The sequence below is a fragment of the Strigops habroptila genome, chromosome 5 (genome assembly GCF_004027225.2).
Source record: "Strigops habroptila isolate Jane chromosome 5, bStrHab1.2.pri, whole genome shotgun sequence".
In the NCBI taxonomy this organism is placed as follows: Eukaryota; Metazoa; Chordata; class Aves; order Psittaciformes; family Psittacidae; genus Strigops; species Strigops habroptila.
Genome location: NC_044281.2, coordinates 60,984,735 through 61,007,673, shown reverse-complemented (window position 1 = coordinate 61,007,673; position 22,939 = coordinate 60,984,735). Strand labels below are relative to the sequence as shown.

Genomic DNA, 22,939 nt, shown 5'->3' with positions numbered 1-22,939 from the left:
CTGCCTGTGACACCATGGTTTGCAGCAAAGGGGCTCTCAGCACTTTGGCCATTAGGGGGGAGCAAAAGCCCACACAATTGCAGGGAGGCATTACCCACAGAGCAGAGCCCTTCACTTCCCGAAAGCAAGAGCCAGCAGGAGGCTAGCTGTGCATCTTCCTGACTCCTGAGCTGTTAGCTGTTGTACCCTGGAGAAGCAGGGCCCTCAGGCCCAAGGAGAAGAAAGGATCCTCTGCTCCTTGCCAGCAGTGCATGTGTCTTCTTTCTGCTTCCCCAGCCTCAAGTCAGCTGCATTGCCTTGGCAAAAGTCACCCAAATACAAACAGTTCAACATTTAACATCTGCGCAGTACCAGAGGAAATAGTCCTTCCTTGCAGTTCCCTTAATGGCATTTGACTGGAAGTCATTAAAAGACACAGCTCAGCAATAATGTCTCTGCTTTACCCTGGCAAATCAGTCATAAGCAGCAGCTCCCACGTCTGTGTAGGACCCTCACCACACAACATTTGGGCATGGTCCTTCTGAAGAATGTGTGTGATGATCAAGAAAGTTGGGCATTTGAGAACAATTTTTGCATAGCGCTAGCCAAAGTATTGTCCCTCGATGCACATATGCTCTGAAAAATGGCTTCTGGGGAACACACTGGATGGGACTGCTTTCCCTCTGCCAGGCAGACTGCTTCCCAAACAGGACAAAAACCAAAGCAGACCTACTGAATGGGAAGATGAGGCCTCTCAGAAGGGACTACCTGGAGTCCTTACTACTGCTCCAAATTATTTCTTGCTCTCTGACCTAGTTGCTCTTGCCAACTGTGAAACTTCTGCAAAGAGAAAATAACGTAAGGGATAGCAAATGTCCTAAGGGTTAAAAAATATGATGGTGACATCAAGAGCTATTAACCCAAAGGTGTCATAATCAGCAATCACCCTTCAGATGAATGCTATCACAATTCTAAGCTAAGGCTTATAAATCCTGTATGAAAAGCCAATGATGAAAATTACCTCTAAGGAGCTCAGTTTTATGGCAGCATGTACCATTTACAAAACCTTTTGTTCTTTAAAGACTGTAAGTAGGCCCACTGGCATTTGGAAACAGTGATTAGGACAAGTGCATTAAGTAAGCAGCTGGGCTTTTGCCTAGTGTTCCTATGTCTTCAAACTCTATTTTGAAAACAACAGTTGAATACACATGCAGAATCCAGTGAACCTGAGATTAGCAGAGAATTTGTCAGTTTAGTTCATTGGTTGAAAATTTAGGAGATCGGTCTGACTGCCTAACAAGTACGTGAATAAATGCAGGTACAAAAATCCTATTGAAAGACTTCTGATTAAGATCAAAGGTGTCTTTTAAACAACCTGATAAGATACATCTTTGTAATAGAAGTTTCAAAGCTCAGGCTAAGTTTAAGAACATCTACAGGCATTCATGCATGTACCTATTTGTGTTTTCTGAACTGTTCATTAAAGAGTGACTTCGTACAAAACAACATTCAGAATTTCTCAGCCAGAACAGGTCCAGTGCTTTAAACAAAAGTAAAATAAACCATGGCACAATAACAACATTATTGCATTAACCAAATTGCCATCATGAGCTGTTGCCTATGTTGGTTATGGTGTCTAAGAGCGCTCCACCCTGCATTCTCAAACGTAAAAAGCACCTTCTCCTTTGCTAAGACAAACAGAATAGCCCCAGGGTCATTCATGTAGCCAGACCTTGCCAATGGCTCTATGCTGGCACCTCTGCACTTCATCACTCTCCTGCTCCAAAGCCCAATTAGGTCACCTGCACTTATAGTTAGTAGAAGTTACAACAGCACCTGACACACACAAAACATCACCCGTTTCCTCCCATTGAAGTTTGTCAAGGCTGCACTACCCTGGTATATTTGCCAATCCCAGGCAAAGCTGAGAGAGCAAACCAGAAGTTCAGTACTTTGCTTTGTAAAATCCACTGCTACACAAGTATGACTAAAATGCTGTTCCTGTAACCAGAGAAGAAAGTGCTCATCTCTGCCTTCTCACAGAAATTAAAAAACAAAACAACAACAAAAAAAACCCCAAACCAAAAAACAACCACCAAAAAAAAAACCCACACAAAAACCCCAAACAACCCCAAACAAACAAAAAAACCCACAGAAAGGCAAAACAAAACACCACCACAAAACCCAAAACCCACCAAACCAAATGTCCTGGGTTCAGCTATAGCAGTCATTTTTCTCCTGCTTAGTAGCTGGTGCAGTGCTGTGTTTTTTAACTTTCAGCCTGGGAACAACGCTGATAACACCGATGTTTTTAGTTGTTGCTAAGTAATGTTTATTCCAACCAAGGACTTTCTCAGTCTCATGCTTTGCCAGGGAGGAGGGGAAGCCAGGAGGAAGCAGAGACAGGACACCTGACCCAAACTAGCCAAAGGGGTATTCCATACCACAGCACGTCATGCCCAGTATATAAACCGGGGGGAGTTACCCGGAAGGCCGAGATCACTGCTCGGGTCGGGCTGGGTATCGGTCGGCGGGTGGTGAGCAATTGTATCCTCTCCCCTTGTTATTTCACTAATCGTTATTATCATTGGTGGTAGCAGTAGTGGTTCTGTGTTATACCTTAGTTGCGGGACTGCTCTTATCTCAACCCGTGGGAGTTACATTCTTCCCATTCTCCTCCCCATCCCTCCGGGAGCGGGGGGAGGAAGAAGGGGGGGGGGGGGGGAGTGAGCGAGCGGCTGTGTGGTTCTGAGTTACCGGCTGGGCTCAAACCACGACACCAAACCAGCATTCATTCTACTTGATTCTGTCTCTGGACTATTTTGATCCCTAGTAAAACTTTGCTTACCACCACCAGCTACTTGCCTTCTCTTTTACAGCTTTTTGGAGAACTCCTTGTGAAATGTCTTTGGAAAGTCCTGTTGACAAGAGCACCTTTATCTGGCACTGAACTGATACAGTCAGAGGACTGCTTGGTTGGCAACATATGACCTGTGAAGGAGGACAGTCTTCAAGCCTTTGGGTTGACATCTGGGGTTTTTCTCAACCCATTCGGTGCAAAGCTTACTGTGATACAACTTTTCTGAGCAGACTCAACCTCTTCTTACAATATAGGTGCTCCATTTGAGACTGGGCAGTCCTGGCAAACCATGGATGAGTCATAATCCAAACACTAAACTGTGAAAGGCGTCTGTGTGCTGCCCAAAAGGTCTGCAGTTGTTTCTTCAGCTCCTCCCCATTTCCTAACCCAAACTACAGACAGGGAAAGGATGGTACATTTGACTCAAAGGAGCTAAGGCTGAATGGGAAAGCAGCTTTGCATCCAGAGCTGAGGCCTGAGGGAACACACACAAGTCTGAAGGTAGGGGTATTATAAAAATGTGTTTCTTCTGAAACAAGAACATGGCCCTGAAAGCCACCTCATCCAGAACTGGGGCAAGAAGGGGGGTGTTTGTACTGTTAGGCAGATGCGGGCAAGGCAGCAGCACAGCACACAGGCTCCTGTGTGGCTTGAAAGACTTACTCCCCAACAGCTCAAGCCCTGTGCTACTTGTAACTTCCCACCCCAGCCATGCTCCTTACAGTTAATTATTTCACACTTCCTCTGAGATGCCTCCAAGCCTGATCCCAATTCAGCTGATATTTTTACTATCTGTAGTTACTCTCAGCTTTGTTCACCCATCTCCTGCCAAAACATGTCTTTAGTATCAGCCTTCACTCTGCTGATCCAAGGGGCAAGTGCAAGAGAGAAGAGAAGAAAGCAATTAATTTTTAAGATCCCTTTTAACCAATCCATCTTTTGTTCTTGCTGAGGCCCTCAGCTTCTTGCCAGTTTAGTTTTAATGAAAATTAACCATTCAACCCTTCTTCCCAGTTAGTTTAGATTTTAAAAAGGCTGCCCTTAATAGCAATCTACATACATCACCGGCAAGTTCAGGGCACAGCCATTAATGCTTCCCTGCCTAGAGTCCAAAATCCAGCATTACCACTGCTTGAAGTAGTAGATTTCCTCACCCAAAGCTTTGCACAAATGGTACTGAAGCTTAGCTCCATTCGGTTGAACTCTTGTCATTGGGATTATAACACTGAGTTTGCCACTTGCAGAGCATGTAAGGTTGTTTCTATTTTTTTCCCCTCTTTTTTAGCAAGATACACGTTAATCTGCATTGCTTTCAAAAACAGTTTAGCTATTATTCTTCTATTACTCGACATACTTTTCTAAGAGCAGGTATTAGATAGATGGGCTGCACTTAACCTTGTGAATGCTACCATTTTGTTTCCAACAACTCCTCCAACCTTCCTTGTTCTCTTATATTTCATAAAACTGAAAAGTCATCTTGTTTCTTTTGAACTACCACTAAATGGTTCTTTGAGCATGCTCACCTCTTCACAATCCAGCAGGATCACTCTGGTTTTCCAGGATTAACAATAATGGAAGAAAACTCAATTCCGCAAAGCTCTTTACTGAGATTGTTGAGTTTTATGTCAGCACATGGTTTGATCTCAGAAGATATTGCCTTACAGGAACACAACTGAATTCAAAGGAGACAGGGATTAGGTCAGTCAACAGCATTGCTACAATAGCACTGGTATAAATTTATTGTTAAATAACAACTCAAAAGTTTTCCGTAAAAAGATTGCTACACAGCCATTCCTGGTACAGATGCCATTAAGGGTAGCTATGAGAAGCTGAAAAAGAACTAACCCCAGCTACATCCCACATACAGTCTTTTATAGCAACAGGGCGTGTGCCCCCGCTTGGGGTGGAAAACAGGCTCAGCTGGAGTGTGAGAAGCATTTTACCTGGCAGCAATCTCTGAGGAGGAGGGAAGGAGCTTTCTTGAATCCCAATAGACCTGCCAGCTATTCGGAGCACTTGGCTGCTCTCAGCTGCCCTGAAAGGCATGGTGCCCAGGTCCCAGCTGGCTGGGTGTGCAGAAGCACCCTTGGTGTGCAGCATCTCCCTATTACAGCTTGGGAAGTATAGGCATAGTTTGCCTGAGTGCCCAGGAGAACAGCCACTTTCCATTGCACTGCCTTTGAGATCCACTTACTTGGCTGTCCAAGTGAGCAGGGGCTGTTACAAGTGTCGGGGCCCTGCACGAGCTTCCCCCATCCTGCAGTTTGGCTTGCCCTGGCGGGAGGGTGCTGCCCCACCAACCTTGCCATCACACTGGGCTACCTGAGCCTCGCAGAGCAGCTGGTCCTTCCTGCACGCCAACAAGGAGTAGCCCATTCGCATATGTCCCTGCACCCCTAGGTGATGCATGTTGTGACCTGTAATGTATGCTACATCTCTCCTCTCTGAAAGGCAACAAATCTGATTTACAAGCTCGAAAGTGTCAGTGCATCCGCTAAAGCCTGCCAAGAATTCGTCACCTCACTGTCCAAATGTTTTGCCCTATTTGCAGGTGGAATCTCTTTCGCTTCCAGTACCAGGAGAGGGCATAGACCACCCAAGGAACTCCTGTTGCAGGGTCTCTGCATAGTATGATCAAGCAGGCTTTTGCTGTAGGCCAGCCACAGAGGACACCCTTCCTCATGTTGTCCCTTGGGCTGACATCACAGCAGCAAATAACTACTGCCTGGGGATGACTTGTAACTCCAGCAGCCTGAAAGACTCTGGCCCCTGCAACACAACTGGTGAGCCAGGTAATCCCCACCACTGATATTTCAATACCAGCTGTATTCAGCTTTCCCCCCGCCAGGGAAATCTCCCTCCTCAAATTAATCAGGGTTGGGACCTTTGCACCAATCTGGTAATTCCCTGCTCCCAGGAACAAGGGTGGTTATAGGCATGAGGAGCAAGACCTGCTGTGCAGCTCTACCTTCTGTGACACAGTCCCAAGGAGGTCCCAGGGGGACTTGCCTGCTCCAACAGCAGTCTCGATGGCCAGTGGCCATTGCTGGGGAGTGGACATCCACAGAGCTTGAGCTCATTCCCTTCCTCTGTGGGAAATATTTGCAATGTGGAAGCATCAGAGAAGGGCATTGCCTGTGATCTCAAGAACATTGAAAAGATCATGGGGACCACGAGGGAGACCTCCATGGGCAGAGTTTGCCTGCCAGGGGTGAGTGGCTGGGGCTAAGCCACATATAGGCCCCTGCATCAGAGAAGATATTCCTGGCACAGAGGTACTCTTTGCTCATTGTCATTTAATGGTAAGATGAGTCAAAATCACCATCTTCTAAGAGCCAGTCCTCCTCCAGGCTTTCCTCCCGCAACTGGAGTAGTTTCACACTTGCCTGCAGAGGGAGACAGCTCCTCTTTATTAGCCAAATTTTGTTGACGGTTTGGTGCCATCAACTTACGGAACTGGAAAAACCAGCTGCGGAGCTGACGTGGCCCTGCTGTGGCCTACCACCAGGCTCTCCTGTGGGGATGCTGCCAGTGGGTACGCGAGGACCCTCCCCCATGCAGAAGCACTGGGGATGAAGCAGCAGTAGCTTACTGGCTGTTTGCAAGTCCTGCAGGAGAGTAGCATTTGAGGCAGTGCCAAGTCCTCCTGTGTGCACCAGCCGCGGTATAGCCACTGATGCTGGGCTAAGGAGAGGGGTTACAACCGGAGCAGTGTGAGTATGTGTTCACCCCTTCCCTGTCCCCAGCAAGGAGCTGCTCCCAGCAGAGGTTTGGGCAGAGCTACGTAGCCTTCACGTGGGAAACACGCTCATTTGCAAATCCAGGGTGTCTCAAACGCCGGGATGGCTCCCCCTCGCAGGCTGCCGTGCCTCACGCACAGAGCAGGTTTGTGAGGAGCTGCCAGGGCCGGGTGAACCTGAAAAGCTGGCTCATGCGTGCCCTGAACGCTTCCCTGCCCGCAGAGCCACTCGGGGCCCTCACAGGGAGCTCTGCATGCAGTAGCGAGACTGCTGGTGTGTCAGCATCCTGCTCAGGCTTCCCCGTGCCTTGCCAAGAGTGAGACAGAAAGGCAGAAAGCAGCTTTGCACTGTGCAGGGCTTAGCTGGGTTTGCAGCTCCTGGGTGAGGTCTCTTCAGCCCTCCAAAAAGTATTGACTCATGTTCTACTTTTCCTTGAGGGGAAAAGAAAAAAAAGGTCTTCCCTGCTTGCTGCCTCATAAACCATGGTTTTAATTTCCTAAGTTACGCCATAGACCTACGTGCCCGCCTTGGTACCTGTTGCAGGGGAGGGCACATGGTAACCAAGAGGCACCTTGCCCAGAGATCAGGTACCAAGCTGAAGGCAGAGCTGCCTGAAGGATAAAGCTCACCTCCATCCCTTCCCCCACCAAGGCTTTTAATGTGACAGGCTACTCATTATTCATAATTGAACTTAATAGCTAGCTTAAGGCTTTGTTATACTTTCTTTCTGTATTCAATACTGAAAGAGTAACAAGGGGAAAAGGAAAGAGAGAAACCTATGTGTTTAATAGGAAAAGATTTACAGAGGGGAATAAGGCTGGAAAAGCTAGAGGAGCTCTCATCTTTAGTAAGTATATCCAAATACTTCCAGAAAACCACCCCATAACATAATGAATGGCTCCTGACTGTTTTTAAGTCCATACACACCTTTTCCTAAGGAAGACTCTTCACTTCAGGGGTGCTTTTTGAACATCTGCTTCTTACTCACAGGATCCTTGGGCAGGTTTGTGCTTTACTCCATTAGAAGTTGTCCTCACCAAATTATTGAATGATTTTTTAATACACTATCTGTATTTTGACTCCTTGGATAGACATGCCTCCTAAGTCTGCTAATGCATATGGAAATGAACGTAGTCATGAAAAGCTCAAGGAATTAAGGACATATCTGATAGGAGACAACATGCTAATGCTGCACGTGGTGTTGGCTTGAGCTTCTTTCTGAAGTTGTGAACAGCAAGAAGGCAGCGTCCTGAGAAAGCTGGAAAATAGACTCACATTTTTGTAAGCCCACAAAGGCTCCTTAGGTCTCAACCATTTCTCTCTGCTCTTACACTTGCAAGCCAAACAATGTGCAGGTCTCTGCAGTGCCCAGCACTGGTGATCTGCACCTGGCCTGAAGGATTTTGCTGGGCAAGGCTGATGCTGGTACCCTATCCTGCAGCATCTCTGAAGCCAGAGATGACTGCTGTGGGGCAGGGCCAAAATGAAGCAGCTCCTCTCCTCCACTGTGTTTTGCCACACACTGGGCTGCAGGGGCTGGAGGCAAACCACTCCGCTGGAGCATCAGTTTGCAAATATGATGAATTTGTCCTCTCACTCTTTTTTCTTCTCTTCAACCTCCAAGTAATCCAATGTTGTCACCAAGCCACAAGCTTCCCAACTCACATGCTATATTCAGCCTAATCTAAATGGCCAAACTCTCACATAGGCAGCAGTAATGATCTCCCTCTTCCACCCCAGAGATTACAAAGAACTGAGCAAAATGCCCCACCTCCACCCCCTTGTCCACACTAATGTGCTAGGAGATGACACAAAGCCACTATAGTGCAACCGGCAACAGGCAGGCATGCTGCAAAATTTGTAGCAATCTCTTTTTTTCCCAAAAGAACCCCAAACCCTTTAAGTTCCAACTTGAAGGCAGAAAGGTGTCAGGCACCCAGCATTTCTACAACTTATCTACAAGCCCTGGTTTTCCTCTATCTATTATCAGCTTACCTTGCTCCGATCTCCTCCCACTCCCACTGGAGACAATTAGACTCCACATCCCCAGCTCAGAGGGCACAAAGCGACATGGGGTGGCTATAGAACAAGGCTAATGGGTTGCCATGCCCACCACTGACCATCCCAGAAGGCAGGCAGAAACTCCAGGAAGAGCAACTTCTGCCATGGGATAGTTACAGGTCCCAGCTGAGGTCTATGGGCTCTTTGAATCTATGCTTGATGGCAAATGAGATTCTCATCTAAACCCTTCTTCACCACAGCCCCTCTGCAAGCTGAGGGTTGGGGAGGGAAGGCAGCACTGCCCAGCCTCAGAGGAGCCACCGAGTCAGAGCTGGGCACTGTCCCAACCCAGAGCATCCCAGGAGCCCAGCCAAACTGCTGTTTGCTGGGTTGCACATGGCAACACGCCTTTCATTTAGAGAGAGAAACACATGCAATAGCAAGTGAGAGCAGAGCCTGGAAACACCAGCAAGGGCAATGGTGGCAATGAGGTTACTCTCCAGTTTGTGCCAGCACTGCAATGCCCCAACCGAGATCGCAGAGCAGAGCCCTCAACCCTCAGCATGGGGCACTGCCAGTTGTACCACCAGCCAATGCTGAGGGTGGGTTGTGCAACTGCACCCAAGTGTGGGTTTGCCTTAAAGCCCAGGGTAAGTAGAAACACACAGGTATCACTCCATGGCATGTCCCCAAATGGGGCAAGAGCATGTATGTTCACACTGAAATGAGCAGGCACTTCCATTTTCTTCAGAAAGAGCAGAGCTTGTTGCTTCCATAGACGTGCTGTATGGCCCATTGCTTACGACCAGCACTCTGAGCTATTGGCAGCTCTCCCTATGGTCCTGGCACTTGCATCTGTTCCAAATTCTTCTTTTATCACATCTGAGGTTTGGAGACTCCATGGGCACGGATGTGCGTCACGCTGGCAGAGGAGAGAAGGCACTGCATGAAACCCTATGGGAAGACCAAAACATTGCTGATGGAGGTTTGTAGGGATCCAGAGGTATGCGGAGGCAGTAGCAGCAGTAATGAGAAGGAAAAAGCACTTTAATCTTGCTTGAACAGCATCATGTTACACGGATCACAGGTTCACATCAAAACAAGACCAGAGAACTGCCACACAGGAGAAAGAATACAACTTTATTTTAAAAAATAATAATTTAGCTCAAACACAAACAGGATTGCAGAGGGTTGGTCGAAGCAGGAAGAACAATATTTACCTAAAGAACTTAAACCAGACCAATTTCATTCTCTTGTAGATGATACTTTCAGTGCCCTTCCCTGTCACAGGTCTACATCAGGTCCTCACCTGCACATAAAGGAATCCTGACTCGCAGGGCTTTTAGTAACAAGGCAGAGGAGAAATGGTGTCTGCTATACATAAAATGCTATTCCTACCTCCAGAGCCTCCACGAAAGATCCAACAAAGCCAGAAGAGCGACACCAGCATATAAACCAACGTGCAAGACAAAGGGAACAACCTGCGCTCCTCCCTGGAAGTCTACCTACCCATGCCCCGCTCCCAGCGTCCTGGCCAAGTGCTTCCACCCATGCCTGAATCCGCGTCCCCACCCATAGGTGCTGTACACAGAGGTGTGCACACAGGCCTCTGCAACACTCCTCCCTCCCCACTCGCTTCTCACCCAGACCTGCTGATCTTTCACCTCTCGCCGTGCCTGCGTGCCGTACATTTCTTGGCACAGCAGCAGTTCGTTTCACAGTGATGGGATGTGCCCTGGAACACACTGAGCCGCTACTGCAATTTCTTCTCTTCTGTGAAGTGGCCTTTCATGCAATTGCCATTTTGATACACAGGGCTGGCCCTCTTCCTTCTGCACCACACCACAGATTTGTAGAGGATGAATCCAATACTGGCCAGACATAATAAGAGAAGAGCCAAGATGTCCAAGCAGAAGTACTCGTATAAGGAGAGGTCGTAGACAGCAGGGCGAAGATATGGTGCCCCATCGTGACGGAGGATGTACTCCAGCCAATACACTGTCCTATTGAGAGCATGCATTGGTCTGTCCAGGTGCAGAGCTGAGATGAGCTTGGCTGCTTTCCTGTAGCTGCAAGGGAAGAAGACAAGAAGTTATACTTCTGACAGGAGCTTCATAGCTGTGGTCTGAGATGTGCAGTGGTACTTTCAAGTCCCAACTAATACCTTGGGAGACTGGCAAATTTCTTCCACGATTCTCTTCATATATGCCTCTGAAAGCCACTCTAACGGCAATCGTTAGCCACAGCAGCACAAGCCAGAGTGTATTTTATTCTGTGTTTTGTTAACAAGACTGGAGTTCAGCTCACAAGTACCTGCTCAGTGGGCTCATGTGGATTGCTGCTTTCTGAGGAGAGTTTGCACCCAAAGACCTCACACAGCATCAACCAACAGTTGCACACTTGATGTGCAACTGGCCAAGTCCTTCAAGGTACTGAATTACAACACCTTATTAACTTACACTGAGGTAAGTAGCTGAGAAATCCTAATCAGTAACAAAAAACATCAACAAAAGAAAATGGACCCCAACAAAACAAACAAACAAATCAAGCTCTCAGACAGCATTTCAGACACTAGCAGTTGCATGTGTCCTGTTAGAAAGTGGAAGCTGTGTCACTGAGCTGCAGCACATCTAGGAAAGGGCAGAGTATTGGGTTGTCGGAAAGAACAGATGGAGCATTACCATCAGTCCACTTCTCTGTGCTAACAGTTTCTACAGAAAGCTGTTTGAACCAGACCAGGGAGATCCCAAGGTGAGGTTGTGATCTCATGTTCCCTGATGACAGGCTGACATTAAAAGAAGACGTTTGTGCCTCAGCATCTCAGAAAGCTTTCTAAGAAAATTAGAGTGAGAGTCAAACAGGACTAGATCGTGCTCTCTAACAGCTAATGCTGGACTATCTTCTTCTGGCCTGCATCTCAGTATTTCAAGGCACTAACACATCTGGCCAGCTAAGCAATGCTTGCATCTCTGCTTGGTCCAGAAGCCACCAGAGGCTGTATAGGGGTCAGCACAACACTGGTCCCTACTTACAGTCTATACCAAGGAAAAGCTCAATGCTTCTGGATTCCTCACCTGGGGTCAGAGATAACTGTGACAACAGCCTGGTAAAGATCCTCTTCTTTCACTCTGCTCCAGTCCATGAGGATACCCATGCCCTTTGCCTGCACTCTGGTCATGATGTCAAACTGGTCCCCATAGAAAGGAAATCCCACCACTGGCACACCGTGATAAATCGCCTCAAAAACACCATTCATCCCACAGTGGCTGACGAAGGCTTTCACGTTGGGATGACCTGCAGACAACGAAATGGCAGCAAGTCAGTGCCTTCCATGCCGAAACAGGGCTACCGGTGGCTTCTTCAACACACAGTGTTCGTGTATGTTTACGAAAATCCAGGCATGCTGAGCAGACAAGATGCTACCCTTTGGGAACACACCTGGCTTTTGGCAGCCCAAAATTTGCTTAGTACCACCTGGAGGAGGAGGGAGATAGGGGTCAAGATGCAGCTTTGAGCAGGTTAGAGGAAGACCATGTTTTGTACAGATGAGACTCACAACATGCAACACAGTTAGAGCCACAAAGGTGCTGTTGTCCTTAACACCTTTGCTGTGGTTTGGTCTAAACTCCAGGGATGTTGCTAGTGGCGCACACACACACACACAGAGCCTAGCCTTACCTAGCAGGTCATTCTGGGGCAGCCACCCCATCATCAGTGTATTCTCACCCAGGTTTCTTGGCTTCTGCCCAAAGTATCTGTGGGAGGAGATAAAGGATGGGAAAAAATGGGAGAAGAAACACGCAGAGAACAATTATAAATTCAATCAGATCAAGAGATGGAAAGCCAATCTACGTTTTGAGATGAATCACCCCTCGACATTGATTTTCATCCAACCAGAGTTAAAAGGAATCCTATTCCATCCTCACCTCCACACCACCCTCTGTGGGAGCCGAGCGAACGCGCCAGCCATCTTCTCCACCAAATCGTTTGGAAGAGCTCGGATCCCGATGCCAAAGGAGACAACAACAACACCCGCATCTGCTGCTTCTACCCAGAGACGCAGACCCTGTGGGCAAAACACACACAGCTGCCTTGAAGTCTTGGTGGAGAAAGGCTCTTCCCACTGCTGCCTCTGCCAGTACAAAACTGTCTACAGAGAGGATGAAGCCAAATCCACCTGGAGCACAAAGCTATGTGGTTTTCACTAGGCAACAAACTCTAAAACCACTGTGATTTCTGCACCCAGCCAGGCAGAAATTACTTGAGCACCTGCTTGGCTTGGGAGCTTGCAGGGAGGTGTCCAAAACTGGCATTTCACAGCATTTCCTCCTGCTTTGGAGGCAACACAATTACTCTTTGGCAAGTAGGGCTCTGAAAACATCGAGCTCACGCAGGAGCAGCCAAAGCAGAGAAGGAAGTAGGAATAAAAGAGGAAGGGGATTTTCCATCCCTAGTAAGGCAGTAGGCCTGTCAGGGTCTCTATCTCTAGGCTGATAAAACAGACAACAACATCAGCCAGGACCAGTACCTGGCTGGAGATTCCCCACAAACTCTCCAATGGCAAAGCCTCCTGGAGGTGGCAGAAGGTTTTCCCATCTTGCCAGGAGACTTCTACTTATCCTTGACAGCTGCTTGCAAGCAGCAGATTTAGCTTTCTGGTCACTCGGCAGAGAGGTAGCTACAGCTCCAGCAAAACCCACAGTTGTTTGTCCTTTGTTTAGAGGCTACATAAAGAAGGTGTGTATCTGGGACAGAGACTGTACTTTTTTCAACCAGGACCGGAAGACTAAAGGGAGAAGAAATCAGCCACCACAGCTGTTGTGGAGCAAACACAGATTATTCCCTTTATGCCAGGCTGAGCTGAGCCTATTTCTCATTATGGATTCCGTCCTGGTTCAAGTTTCCCATGTATCACAGCCAGGAGCATTTTAGGGAAGTTTCATAAAATCTGTCTTTGAATATGAATACTTCCTTGAAATAAATGCCACAGAAGAACATGAAGGGCAAAAAAAATTAGTTCTTCCTGTTATTAAAAGAGAAAAATTGGATGATTAATTCAGAAATCTTATTAATAGTAACCTACAGGTTGGGGGATCATAGTACAGAAGAGGCACAAAGCACATCTTAGTGTTATTCTCTGGGGATATTTGTCCTTTGTTGTATGCTTCAGGGACTCAAACTTATCTTTGCAGAAATCCTTAAAAAGCCCCAGAACAACCCAACAACCAAGAATCAAAAAGTTTTCAGTGAAGGGATTTTGGTTTCTCCATTTTCTTGAGTCTCACATCCTTTGATCAATAAAACCACTAAAACTGCTGCAGAAGAGAAAGTGCTAGTTTTACTTTTCTAAATAAAATTATTTGTAACCCAGATTAGTACATTATCTATCATAATTAGGCCTTAATCATTTTACTTTCAGAAACAGCATTAAAGTTTCTAGGGAAGCGCAGCTGACAACCGAAAGTTCTCACCATCTCTCAAATACATAGCTATATTTCACTGAGTCCTAATTAGAGGAACTCACCATCATACTGTTTCAAATAGGAGAAAATAAACACCTTAATTACATAACTCTGCTCCAGTTCAGAATGGGAGATTCCTTATGCTACCCCTAGAACTAGAGAGGCCCTCTCTTCTGCTGGCATCCTGTAACCTGGACACAAACATGCCTACCTGCTAGCATGGCAGCCACTGCATACTGCAGGGCTCCGGACTTATCTCAATCGTTCTTCCCCTAGTTGCCTTGGGGTCTGTTCTGGAAGCTGTGAAGAACATGAGTAATGCCCCAGCAGACAACTCCCTTCTTTATAAGGCAGGCATGTACGCGGGCAGATTGGACCAACCTAGCATTTTGCAAGAGCTGTGAGGCAGCTGCGCTCTGACACAGCTTTTGGAGCAGCCTATGTGCATTGCATTACCTGCATGCTGTGCCACATGGGAAAGGGTGATGTGCAGCCATATGCATTTGGAGAATTTCTGTTCTAAAGCATCTGATCTAACTTTTTCCTTTTAGCTGGGAAAAAATTAGCACCCACAGTCTCAATTAAAGCTGCCATCAGAGATCTTGATAGGCCTCTAATAATTTGAAACTCTAACCTTATCCTCATATCAGAACACCAGGATCAACCCAACTGCCCGAGTGTTGTTATCCAGGTTTATTTCCCCTCAGTGTTTGTAAAAGTGGTAATGCAATGGGAGGAATGGCAGACAGGTCCTGCTCTGGTCCAATATTGTCTTCAGTTGGAGGCTTCAAGAGCTTGCCCCTCTCAATTTATTACTGGGGATAGTGAGGTACTATCTCTGAGAAAGCCTCTGGGATGCCTGGGAAGTTTTCCCTTAGGGCTGGACCTTGAGAAAGAGAGGATGATATACTTCAATTTTGTACACTTTGGGATTCCACATTGAATTTGATGAGGGAATGTGCACAGCTCTCCCCTACGGGTTCTTAAGACTACAAGCTCAAGGGCAGAAACACCCTGTGAGAAATAGGATTAAGGAGGAAGTTGTGGATTGACATAAATCAGTGATGAAGCAATGAAGACTAATTGGTCTTCCCATTTCTGCTTCAAGTATAGAAACAAACTACCCATGATCAAGTCCCAGGAACAACATGGCCAATTTTGGACTTCAAGACACTGTTTTGTATGGACAGCGAAGCCACATCCCACTTCAGGGTGGACAACTCAATTCTACGTTCTCCCTGCAACCTCACAGTGCGCCCTATCTCCCTGCTGCACCCGAGCACCAAAACACACAAGCTTTCCAGACTCCTGGGGCTTCCAAGCTTTTCCAAGGTTCTTCAAAAGATAATTTGTACTGTATAGCTCCCCAGGTTAATGTGCAATCACAGCCCAAAGCTTTCCTGCACTTACCACTGGAAGGGGCTTTGCAGGCTCAGCGAGGATTCCGCCCGTGAAAACAACGTGGGGGAGTGTTGGACGGGGGAAGTCCAGCACCACATCATTACAGAGGAAGAACAGACTAGTTCCATGGACAAGGTCCAACATGGATGTCTTGGGCTCCACCCTATGCTTCTCCATGAGACGTTCAAACTTGGGCAGTATGACCAGCTTTGTAGCCACACGAGTGATCATGTAGACTAGGAGATTCCAAGTCCTACCAAAGAAGCCCATCCTGTCTGTCATCAGGGAGTTGAACTCGGGGACATAGGCAATAGGAGAAGTAGCACCAATCTCTGCTGGGAACCAGAAACCAGTGGAGATCACAGCATATTTCACCTGGAGGATGTGGGCCAGGATAAAGCCACACATCTCATTGGGGTCCACCAACAGCAGGTCAAAGTTCTCAAACTGGAGTTTCTGCAGAAGGGTAGAGTTTCCCAGCACCAGGTCACAGTTCTCCAGGTACTTCTCCAAAAAGGAAAACACCTCCAGAGAGGTCATCTTCCCTTGGAAGACACGCTTTATCTTCTCCTGCACCCAGGCATCCGCACTCTCTGTGCTGAAGATACCCCAGTACCTCTGCACACGGAAGCCAGGCAGGTAAGTTTCCACATCCCGACCCTCATGAAGTAGCAGCACAGGGTCATGGCCCCGGTCAGTCAGTGCCTCTGCCACTCGCATGAAGACTCGTAAGTGGCTGTCAAAGACTATTGTGGGCATGATCAGCACCTTGGCAGAGTGAGATGGATCCAGAGTGGACGCAGCCACTAGGAAGAGAACAGCAGCAGGGCACAGTAGCACCTTCATCTTCATCACTGCAAGGAGAGACACATGCCATTAATATAGTATGAAATGCTCTGTCATGTACTTGCGCAACTAACAGCTGGGATTGTAGCTGTAAACGAGAAGCTCATGAGCTGGCAGAGCAGAGACGTCTGGAGTTCTGGAAAAAACCCAAAACCAGCAAATAACAACCCAACAAACAAAAAAGCCACAAAAATAATAAATAAATAAATTTAAAAAACAACAAAAACACCCCAAACAAACAACAAAACCAAAGTCAGATATCAGCGTGTATCAGAGAAGTTTTCCAGATGCTCAAAATCTCCTCTCTATGCTCCTAAGGCTCAAAAACTAACAGACTGGCTTGCAGAAGGTCAGAGGGAGAGTGGCTGGAGGAGCTCTGCTGGCTCACAGCACCAGCAGACACTTGCGGCTCAACCCCCAGTTACCGCTACAGAACCAGCACAGCTGGATTTCATTTCTATTTCTGCGCAGCCAGAATGGCTGGTTCCCTCTGGGCCCTTGATGTCTGTGCAAGCTCACTGGGAGGCCTGCAGAGCCTGGTGGGAATGCCAAGAGGCACACTCTGGCTTTGGCCCTTGCAAGGCCACCTTGCTCAGCACAGACAGGGTAGGAGTGAGCCCAGATCACAGCAGGACCCTCAAGATGAACCACAATCCCAGCAGGGGTCTGGATGCAGAGCTGCTCTAGTACAGATCAACTGTGGGAGGATGAGAAGGCTCTGGGGAAAAGGGATGGGAAGGGAAAGCAGGCGCCAGGATACTGATGCGCTGGAAGAAGGCAAGCCCAGAAAGTAGCCCAGAGATAATCTGCTAGACCTGTGGCACACTGACGCCCCTTAGTCACATTCCTGCCGCTGTCATCCGATTCCCAGTTTGGTGAAACACCCAACATTTCTGTTGTGTAAGGGATGTTGCTACATCACTGGAAGCGAACGCGCCTCACCCACACCTTACTTTATTTTGGGAGAAGAATTACGTGATAATTATTTGGGAACGGTCAGAAGCAGAGCCGTGTCCTGAGTACCCAGTTCAGACATGCTGGGAAGGGAGGGGGGATGAAAGGTTACAATGGGAACAATTGTAAGTGGATTTTGGATGGCCTCACATGCCAAGCCCTGGAGCGCAGAGGGGCTGCAGAGATGTAGTAGAGCAGAATCTGGTACAAGATTTTCTGCCAGCCCCTCCACTATTGCATGATCAATTAAGAGGCAGGAAAGAAAGTCATGGATAAGATGCTGCTAAATACAATTTTCGGACCTTCCTCAGCAGCTTCATATCTCTGGCCAGACATAATGCATGGGGGGGGCTGGTAAAAGTGACATACTCCTCCGCCATTGCTCTCTTGTCCTGTGTGGGGACTGGACATGGGAAAGAAAGAGCAGCCACTGGCTGAGACCTTCTCCTGTTTCAAAGACAACTCCTACCAGTGCTTGGTCTCCCACCCTTCCTGCCCTGGGCTGTGCCTGCAGGAGTGACAAGAAACATGAGAAATTACAGCAGATACCAAGGAGGTGGTTGGATCCACAGAGCAAGAGCTCCAGGAGGATGGAGACAAAGATGATGGGCTGGAAAGAAGAAAGCAAAAGCCCTGCAAGGAAAGTAAGAATCTGTCCAGCATCCTGCCTCCTGCCCATGCCAGCAGCGCTGGCCACCGTGGTGCTATAGGCCATGAAGCTGGGTCTAGTTCTCAGCTTACTTGAGAGGCCCAAAGGGGATTTATCCTGCTCAACACCAGCATTTGGCTATGACATCGCACAGCAGATCCAGAGTGAATATGCACCTTCCAGGGGAGGGAGGGATGGCAGCCCTGTACTGCTCCAGGACAGGAGAGAGCTCAGGACAGGCTCCATGACAGGAGCAGGTATAGACTTGTCCTGTGGCAGTCGGTGGGTCATGCACATGCACAACTATGCTGAGAGGAGCAGAAGAAGCGGTTTTGTGTGTGGGGTGGGGTGTTTTATCATTGGGCAACAAGTAAAAGGTAAAGGAACAGTGCAAGTGAAAGGAATAGTTTTTTTAAAGAAAAAATTTGTCACCCATCTTCAGCAAGGACTGCTGTGGACCTATGTGCCAGACATTGCCGAGACTCTCAGCTCTGCCAGGACCCTCTGGGGGTTACCAAAATCCAAACGGCAAGTAAGCCATCTAACTTGGCCCTCAGGCCAGGGGGAGTGCTGACACAGGAGACTAGCAAACTGCTCTTGGCTGCTTCATCCCTAGCAGCATCAGAAGCAATCCCTAAAGGTGCTGGCTCAAGAAACCCTTCTCCCTGACCTGGAAACAAGGAAGGCTGTAAATCTTCCTAAGTGGTGAGAGGATGCCAGGCTGCAGGAGGACCTTTTTTCCTACCCCAGCCCAATACCACCAGAAATAATCGCTGGTCTGTCTGTACTCAGAGAGGTACCCTGGCCACAGCTCCAGCCCTAGATACATTAGGCAGGTTCTACCCAGGCACATTGTGCTTTTTAGTGTTCCTGGGATATAATGAAGGCATAACCACCAGCTCAAAGGGCAGTACTCTGCTCTTCATTCCTTCTTCAGCAGCCAGCCACTGTTAAGATCTCAGGTTGATAGCAAATAGGAAAGAAGACTTAGACCTTATGCACACAAGGGCTACTAAACAGCTTAGATGAGGGAGGGCTCAAAATCCACATGCTCACTTCCCTGCTTTACCCTTTACCAACACTGAGCAACAAAGCCACCCCATGAGCATTGCAGCAGGTTCCTCCAGCAAGGGCAGGTGCTGTGGCCACCATAGCACAGTCCATAGCTGGGGTGCTGGCTGCAGCTCAGCCCTCGGGCTATGGGAGTTCATCAAGGTGGTCTTCAACAGAAACCTCCAAACCACTGGGCACGGGGACCACGATTTTGCGGGAAGGTGAAGTCACAGCCTGCACCTCAAGAGAGGTGCGGAATCCAGTTAAAGGACAGATCCCACACTAGATCTGAGAGCAGAGCAGACAGAGCCACCTCCTCCCTTGTGGTCTGCAAGTCCTAGACTAGGGGCTAAGTCACATAATACTGCAAGAAATACCACTGCCACTGCAAGGAGAAGGCTTGTAAAGAGAGAATAGACCCTTCCCTATTTTCATGATAAGCACTCAGTAAAGCCACACTGACTGGCTGATCTGTGCAGAGCAATCCCCATAACAGTTAGCACCAACACACAGAAGTCAGGGTTCAAGAAAACTGTTAATAAAGCCTGCACCACAGAGGCAATAGAAAAAGAGCAAAGAGAAAATAGCCCTCTGACCCCCCTCAAGAAACATCTTACTGGGCTGAAATTTGTCCCTTGATTTTGCCCTCTTTAACAGGTTTGACAAGGTATGACTTTGATATTGATGGAAAGTAACATCAGTTTAACTAAAGTGAAGTAACTGAACAGCTACAACTCTAAAGACAGGGGTTTCTTTAATTCAGGTGCCTTTTATTAGGTTGAAGTACTAAGACCTCTGATAGCAAGCAGTCTAGGCAGAGAAGCCCACAAAGAAAGGGCAGTGAACAGACTCCAGGGCAATGAGCTCACCATTTACATTTCTGCCTCTCCTCCAGTATTTTGTATTACCTAGTTCCTGCCTAGGACCTGGAAGCCCATATTCATCGGACTGAATTATTTCCCCTCCTGCATTCTAGTCTCTATTCAGCTCTCACCCACAGTAAGAAGAAATGTTTTCACTGTGAACTTCTCAATAGTTAGCAAAGCAGCACAATTCATTTGAAGCCAAAAGGAAAAGGCATCTTCACTTGGATGCTCAAAACTATTCCTGGAATAAGAAACCAAAGTTTGCCTCATCTGTTGGGTATGATCCAGAAAAAACAGGACCATCTGCTACCATCAGGCTGATGACAGCCAACCCAGCTGCGGCTTATTTATGGAAGCCAAACCTCCATGCAAGCAGGTATGCAGCTCTGAGAGCAATTCTGCCGCTGCAGGAAAATGTTGCACTACAAGCAGGAGCTGCCCAGGAGAATCTCTAGTAAAATCCTAGAAGATACAATGCTGTATAAAGTAAACTTAATAAAGCATGTGTTGAAGGAGTGGAGTCTAACCATCAATCACATCCAACCCAGTACTAAGTGGGCTTCTGTGCTCTGGTTTTGGATTACCATAGATTCCTGTTTCACCAGTCACCAGGGTAAATAACAATAACACTAAAATATTACTATTAGTGTTACGGCATACTAATATTACAGTATACTAGTACTAGTATTTTAAGATAGAAAACAATGAACAAAAACCTCCCTCCCCCAGATATAAGCCTCCCCAGGGAGCCTACAGCCCTGAGTTTTTAAAAATACTGTTCACACACAGAGTGCACAAACATGGTCTGCTCCAAACACCGCTTCTTTCTACCATTTTTCGTTCGGCATCTTCATGGCAGCCCCCAAGAAACACAGAGAATAAAGAAAGCCCAAATCCCCAAAAGACCAAAGGGAACAACCACAGCAGTGATCTGGCCAGCATCCGAGTAACTGATACGTTGCACCACACTTGGTGCTACTGCTTCCACACGGCATCAGAAGTGCTCTACTCAACCTCATCTGTTTTGGACAAAGTCCCTAATCAGTTCAAACTTTTGGGACCGTGGACCATCTTCAACATCCTTCCTGGCTCATCAGAGTTTTTTTGTGGAATCTCAACAGGCAAGGTGGAATCTGTGGGTCAGCGGGAGGTTGGCATTCCATAGGTCACAGCCAGGGAACGCTGGTACTAAAGAAAACACTGATCCGTAACAACTGAGGAAAGAAAAAAAGATCTGCATCTCAGCCTGTCAAGGCATTTGAAACTACACACATCTTCAAGAACTTGAGCTGGGGGTGGTGATAAACACCTGCTTCCCCACCTGGTCTCTCATCACTCATTAAATCTATCTAGGTGGTAAGCAAGATTCCCCCCACTCCACATCCACAGGCTTCCAGGGTGTCTTCTGAAAGGGACAGAGCTGGTTTGGGACACCACGGTGCTCTACAAAAGCAAGTTCTTCTGGATGGCCTTTTCCCCTCGCTTGCAACATGGCTGCAATACAGAAGCAGCTGATGTGAGGCTGTGCTGCTTGTGAGAGTCTCCTGTCTGCAGCGTGGAAGCACTTAAGAACATTGCCTCTAATTCCTGGATGCAAGAGATAGAAAGGCTTGGGGCCATTTCCAAACATTCATGTGATCCACAGACCTTGAAGTGAGAGCACACAACAGTTTAGTTCACATTTTGGTCTTAAGAAAGGTTTATGTCTGTATGACAGTCAAGTTGAACAAGTTCTTGAGACTGCAAAGAAAACTGGAGAGATACAAGTGCACGAAACTTTAGAGAAAGTGACCAAGAGGAGTGTGGAGGAGAAGAATCTTCCATTTACTGCCCTGTCATTTCAGCTTTGTTCTGCAGACAAGCACTGCATTAAAAGAAAAGTCATTAAACACCCCAGAAGGTTGTGAAACCTTGTGTAGGAAGCACTGGGGATTGATAAAGTCCTGACAGACAAGTCTGATCACATTTGACAGAATTACAGAAGTAGAGAAGCCAGAGATGAGTCTTATCTTCAATGAAGAAATTGCTGCCCTCACGTAAAAAAAAACCAACAACCGAAAACCAAACCAAAGAGCTCCTTGGCTCTGAGCACACTGGAGGAATGAGACCTGGCCAAGCTGCCATAAACAAAGGCTGAGGAGGGATGCGTAGGATGAGGATGCAGAGCAGGAGAGGGAAGACACTCCTGAGATCTAATCTCCTGGAGGAAGATGAAGCAAGTTACACAAAAGCGCTCTGAACATTTGCTCAGGTGCCAAGACTCTGATCCTGTGCAGTTAAGCAGATGCTTGACTCGTGCCCTTCAGTAGCCCTCTTGCAGTTACCCGGGCCGTTCACATGCACCCTGGCAGAGCCAAGGCCAAGCTGAGCGCTGGGAGCTCAGCCCGTTCCCCTGTCTCCTGCCCAGCAGCAGAGACGCGTTCAGCTGCCGCTGCCATGAGCTCAAAAACTTTAGTCCAGCCTTTCAGAGTCCCCCCTGGAGCACGGCCGGGAGCCGCGGAGCCACGAGCGCCTGCACCGCCGTTCGCACCGCGCCAGCCGCCTGCGCACCCCCTCCCCGCTGTGCCGCGAGCGCCTGGGGGCAGAACAACCCTCTTCCTTCTTCCTCCTCCTCTTCCTCGCACGGCAGCCGGGCAGGACGGCGGGGCAGACGCCGCAAACCTTCGTCGTGCTCGCACCGGCAGCGGGAGCCCCGACAGGAAGGCAGCGCGGCACTGCGGGGCCCAGAGCCGCCCCGGTGGGACGAGGTTGCCGAGCACCGGCCGCAGCTGAGCACTGGCCGCAGTCGCTCCCGTTCCGACTCCTCTCGGACGGACCTCCCGCCCGCCCGCCCTCGCCGGGCCCCTCCGCCGCACCCGCCCCGCCGGCAGCAGCAGCGCCGATACTCACCTGCAGCGTGTCCCGCTGGCAGCGCGGCCCGAGTTACGGCAGAGAGAGGCTCGGTACGGCGGTAAGAAGGGAGCGGAGCAGAAGAGCCGTCCCCGCCTTCCCCTTTCAGGCGGACCGGCGGCGGGAGCGGGCGGGGCGGGCGGTGCAGCCCCGGCCCACGGGCCGCACCCACGGGCCGCCCCGCCGGGCCGAGCCAGAGGCAGGGCGGGACAGTCAGCGTGGGGAGCGCGGAGAGACGG

The 22,939-nt window shown here is 48.3% G+C and overlaps 1 protein-coding gene across 1 annotated transcript; it reads right to left on the bottom strand.

Annotated features, from left to right (window-relative positions):
* Positions 1 to 9,699: 9,699 nt before the first annotated feature.
* LOC115608919 (2-hydroxyacylsphingosine 1-beta-galactosyltransferase-like) lies at positions 9,700 to 22,823 on the bottom strand. The gene is made up of 6 exons (XM_030488453.1): positions 22,701 to 22,823; positions 15,453 to 16,297; positions 12,507 to 12,646; positions 12,259 to 12,335; positions 11,655 to 11,874; positions 9,700 to 10,649 (listed from the first exon to the last, which is right to left on the bottom strand). Exons 2-6 carry the CDS (start codon positions 16,293 to 16,295, stop codon positions 10,334 to 10,336), a joined length of 1,596 nt encoding a protein of 531 aa, XP_030344313.1. The 5' UTR covers positions 16,296 to 16,297; positions 22,701 to 22,823; the 3' UTR covers positions 9,700 to 10,333.
* Between the last annotated feature and the right edge of the window lie 116 nt (positions 22,824 to 22,939).

What these genes read in the sequence shown, in the direction of transcription:
- LOC115608919 (XM_030488453.1), bottom strand. Translation starts at nt 16,295, where the DNA reads ATGAAGATGAAGGTGCTACTGTGCCCTGCTGCTGTTCTCTTCCTAGTG. An exon ending in CCACAGAGGGTGGTGTGGAG is followed by an intron (nt 12,336 to 12,506) that starts GTGAGGATGGAA and finishes CTCCTCCCACAG; the next exon opens with ATACTTTGGGCAGAAGCCAA. An exon ending in GCCCCAGAATGACCTGCTAG is followed by an intron (nt 11,875 to 12,258) that starts GTAAGGCTAGGC and finishes CGTTGTCTGCAG; the next exon opens with GTCATCCCAACGTGAAAGCC.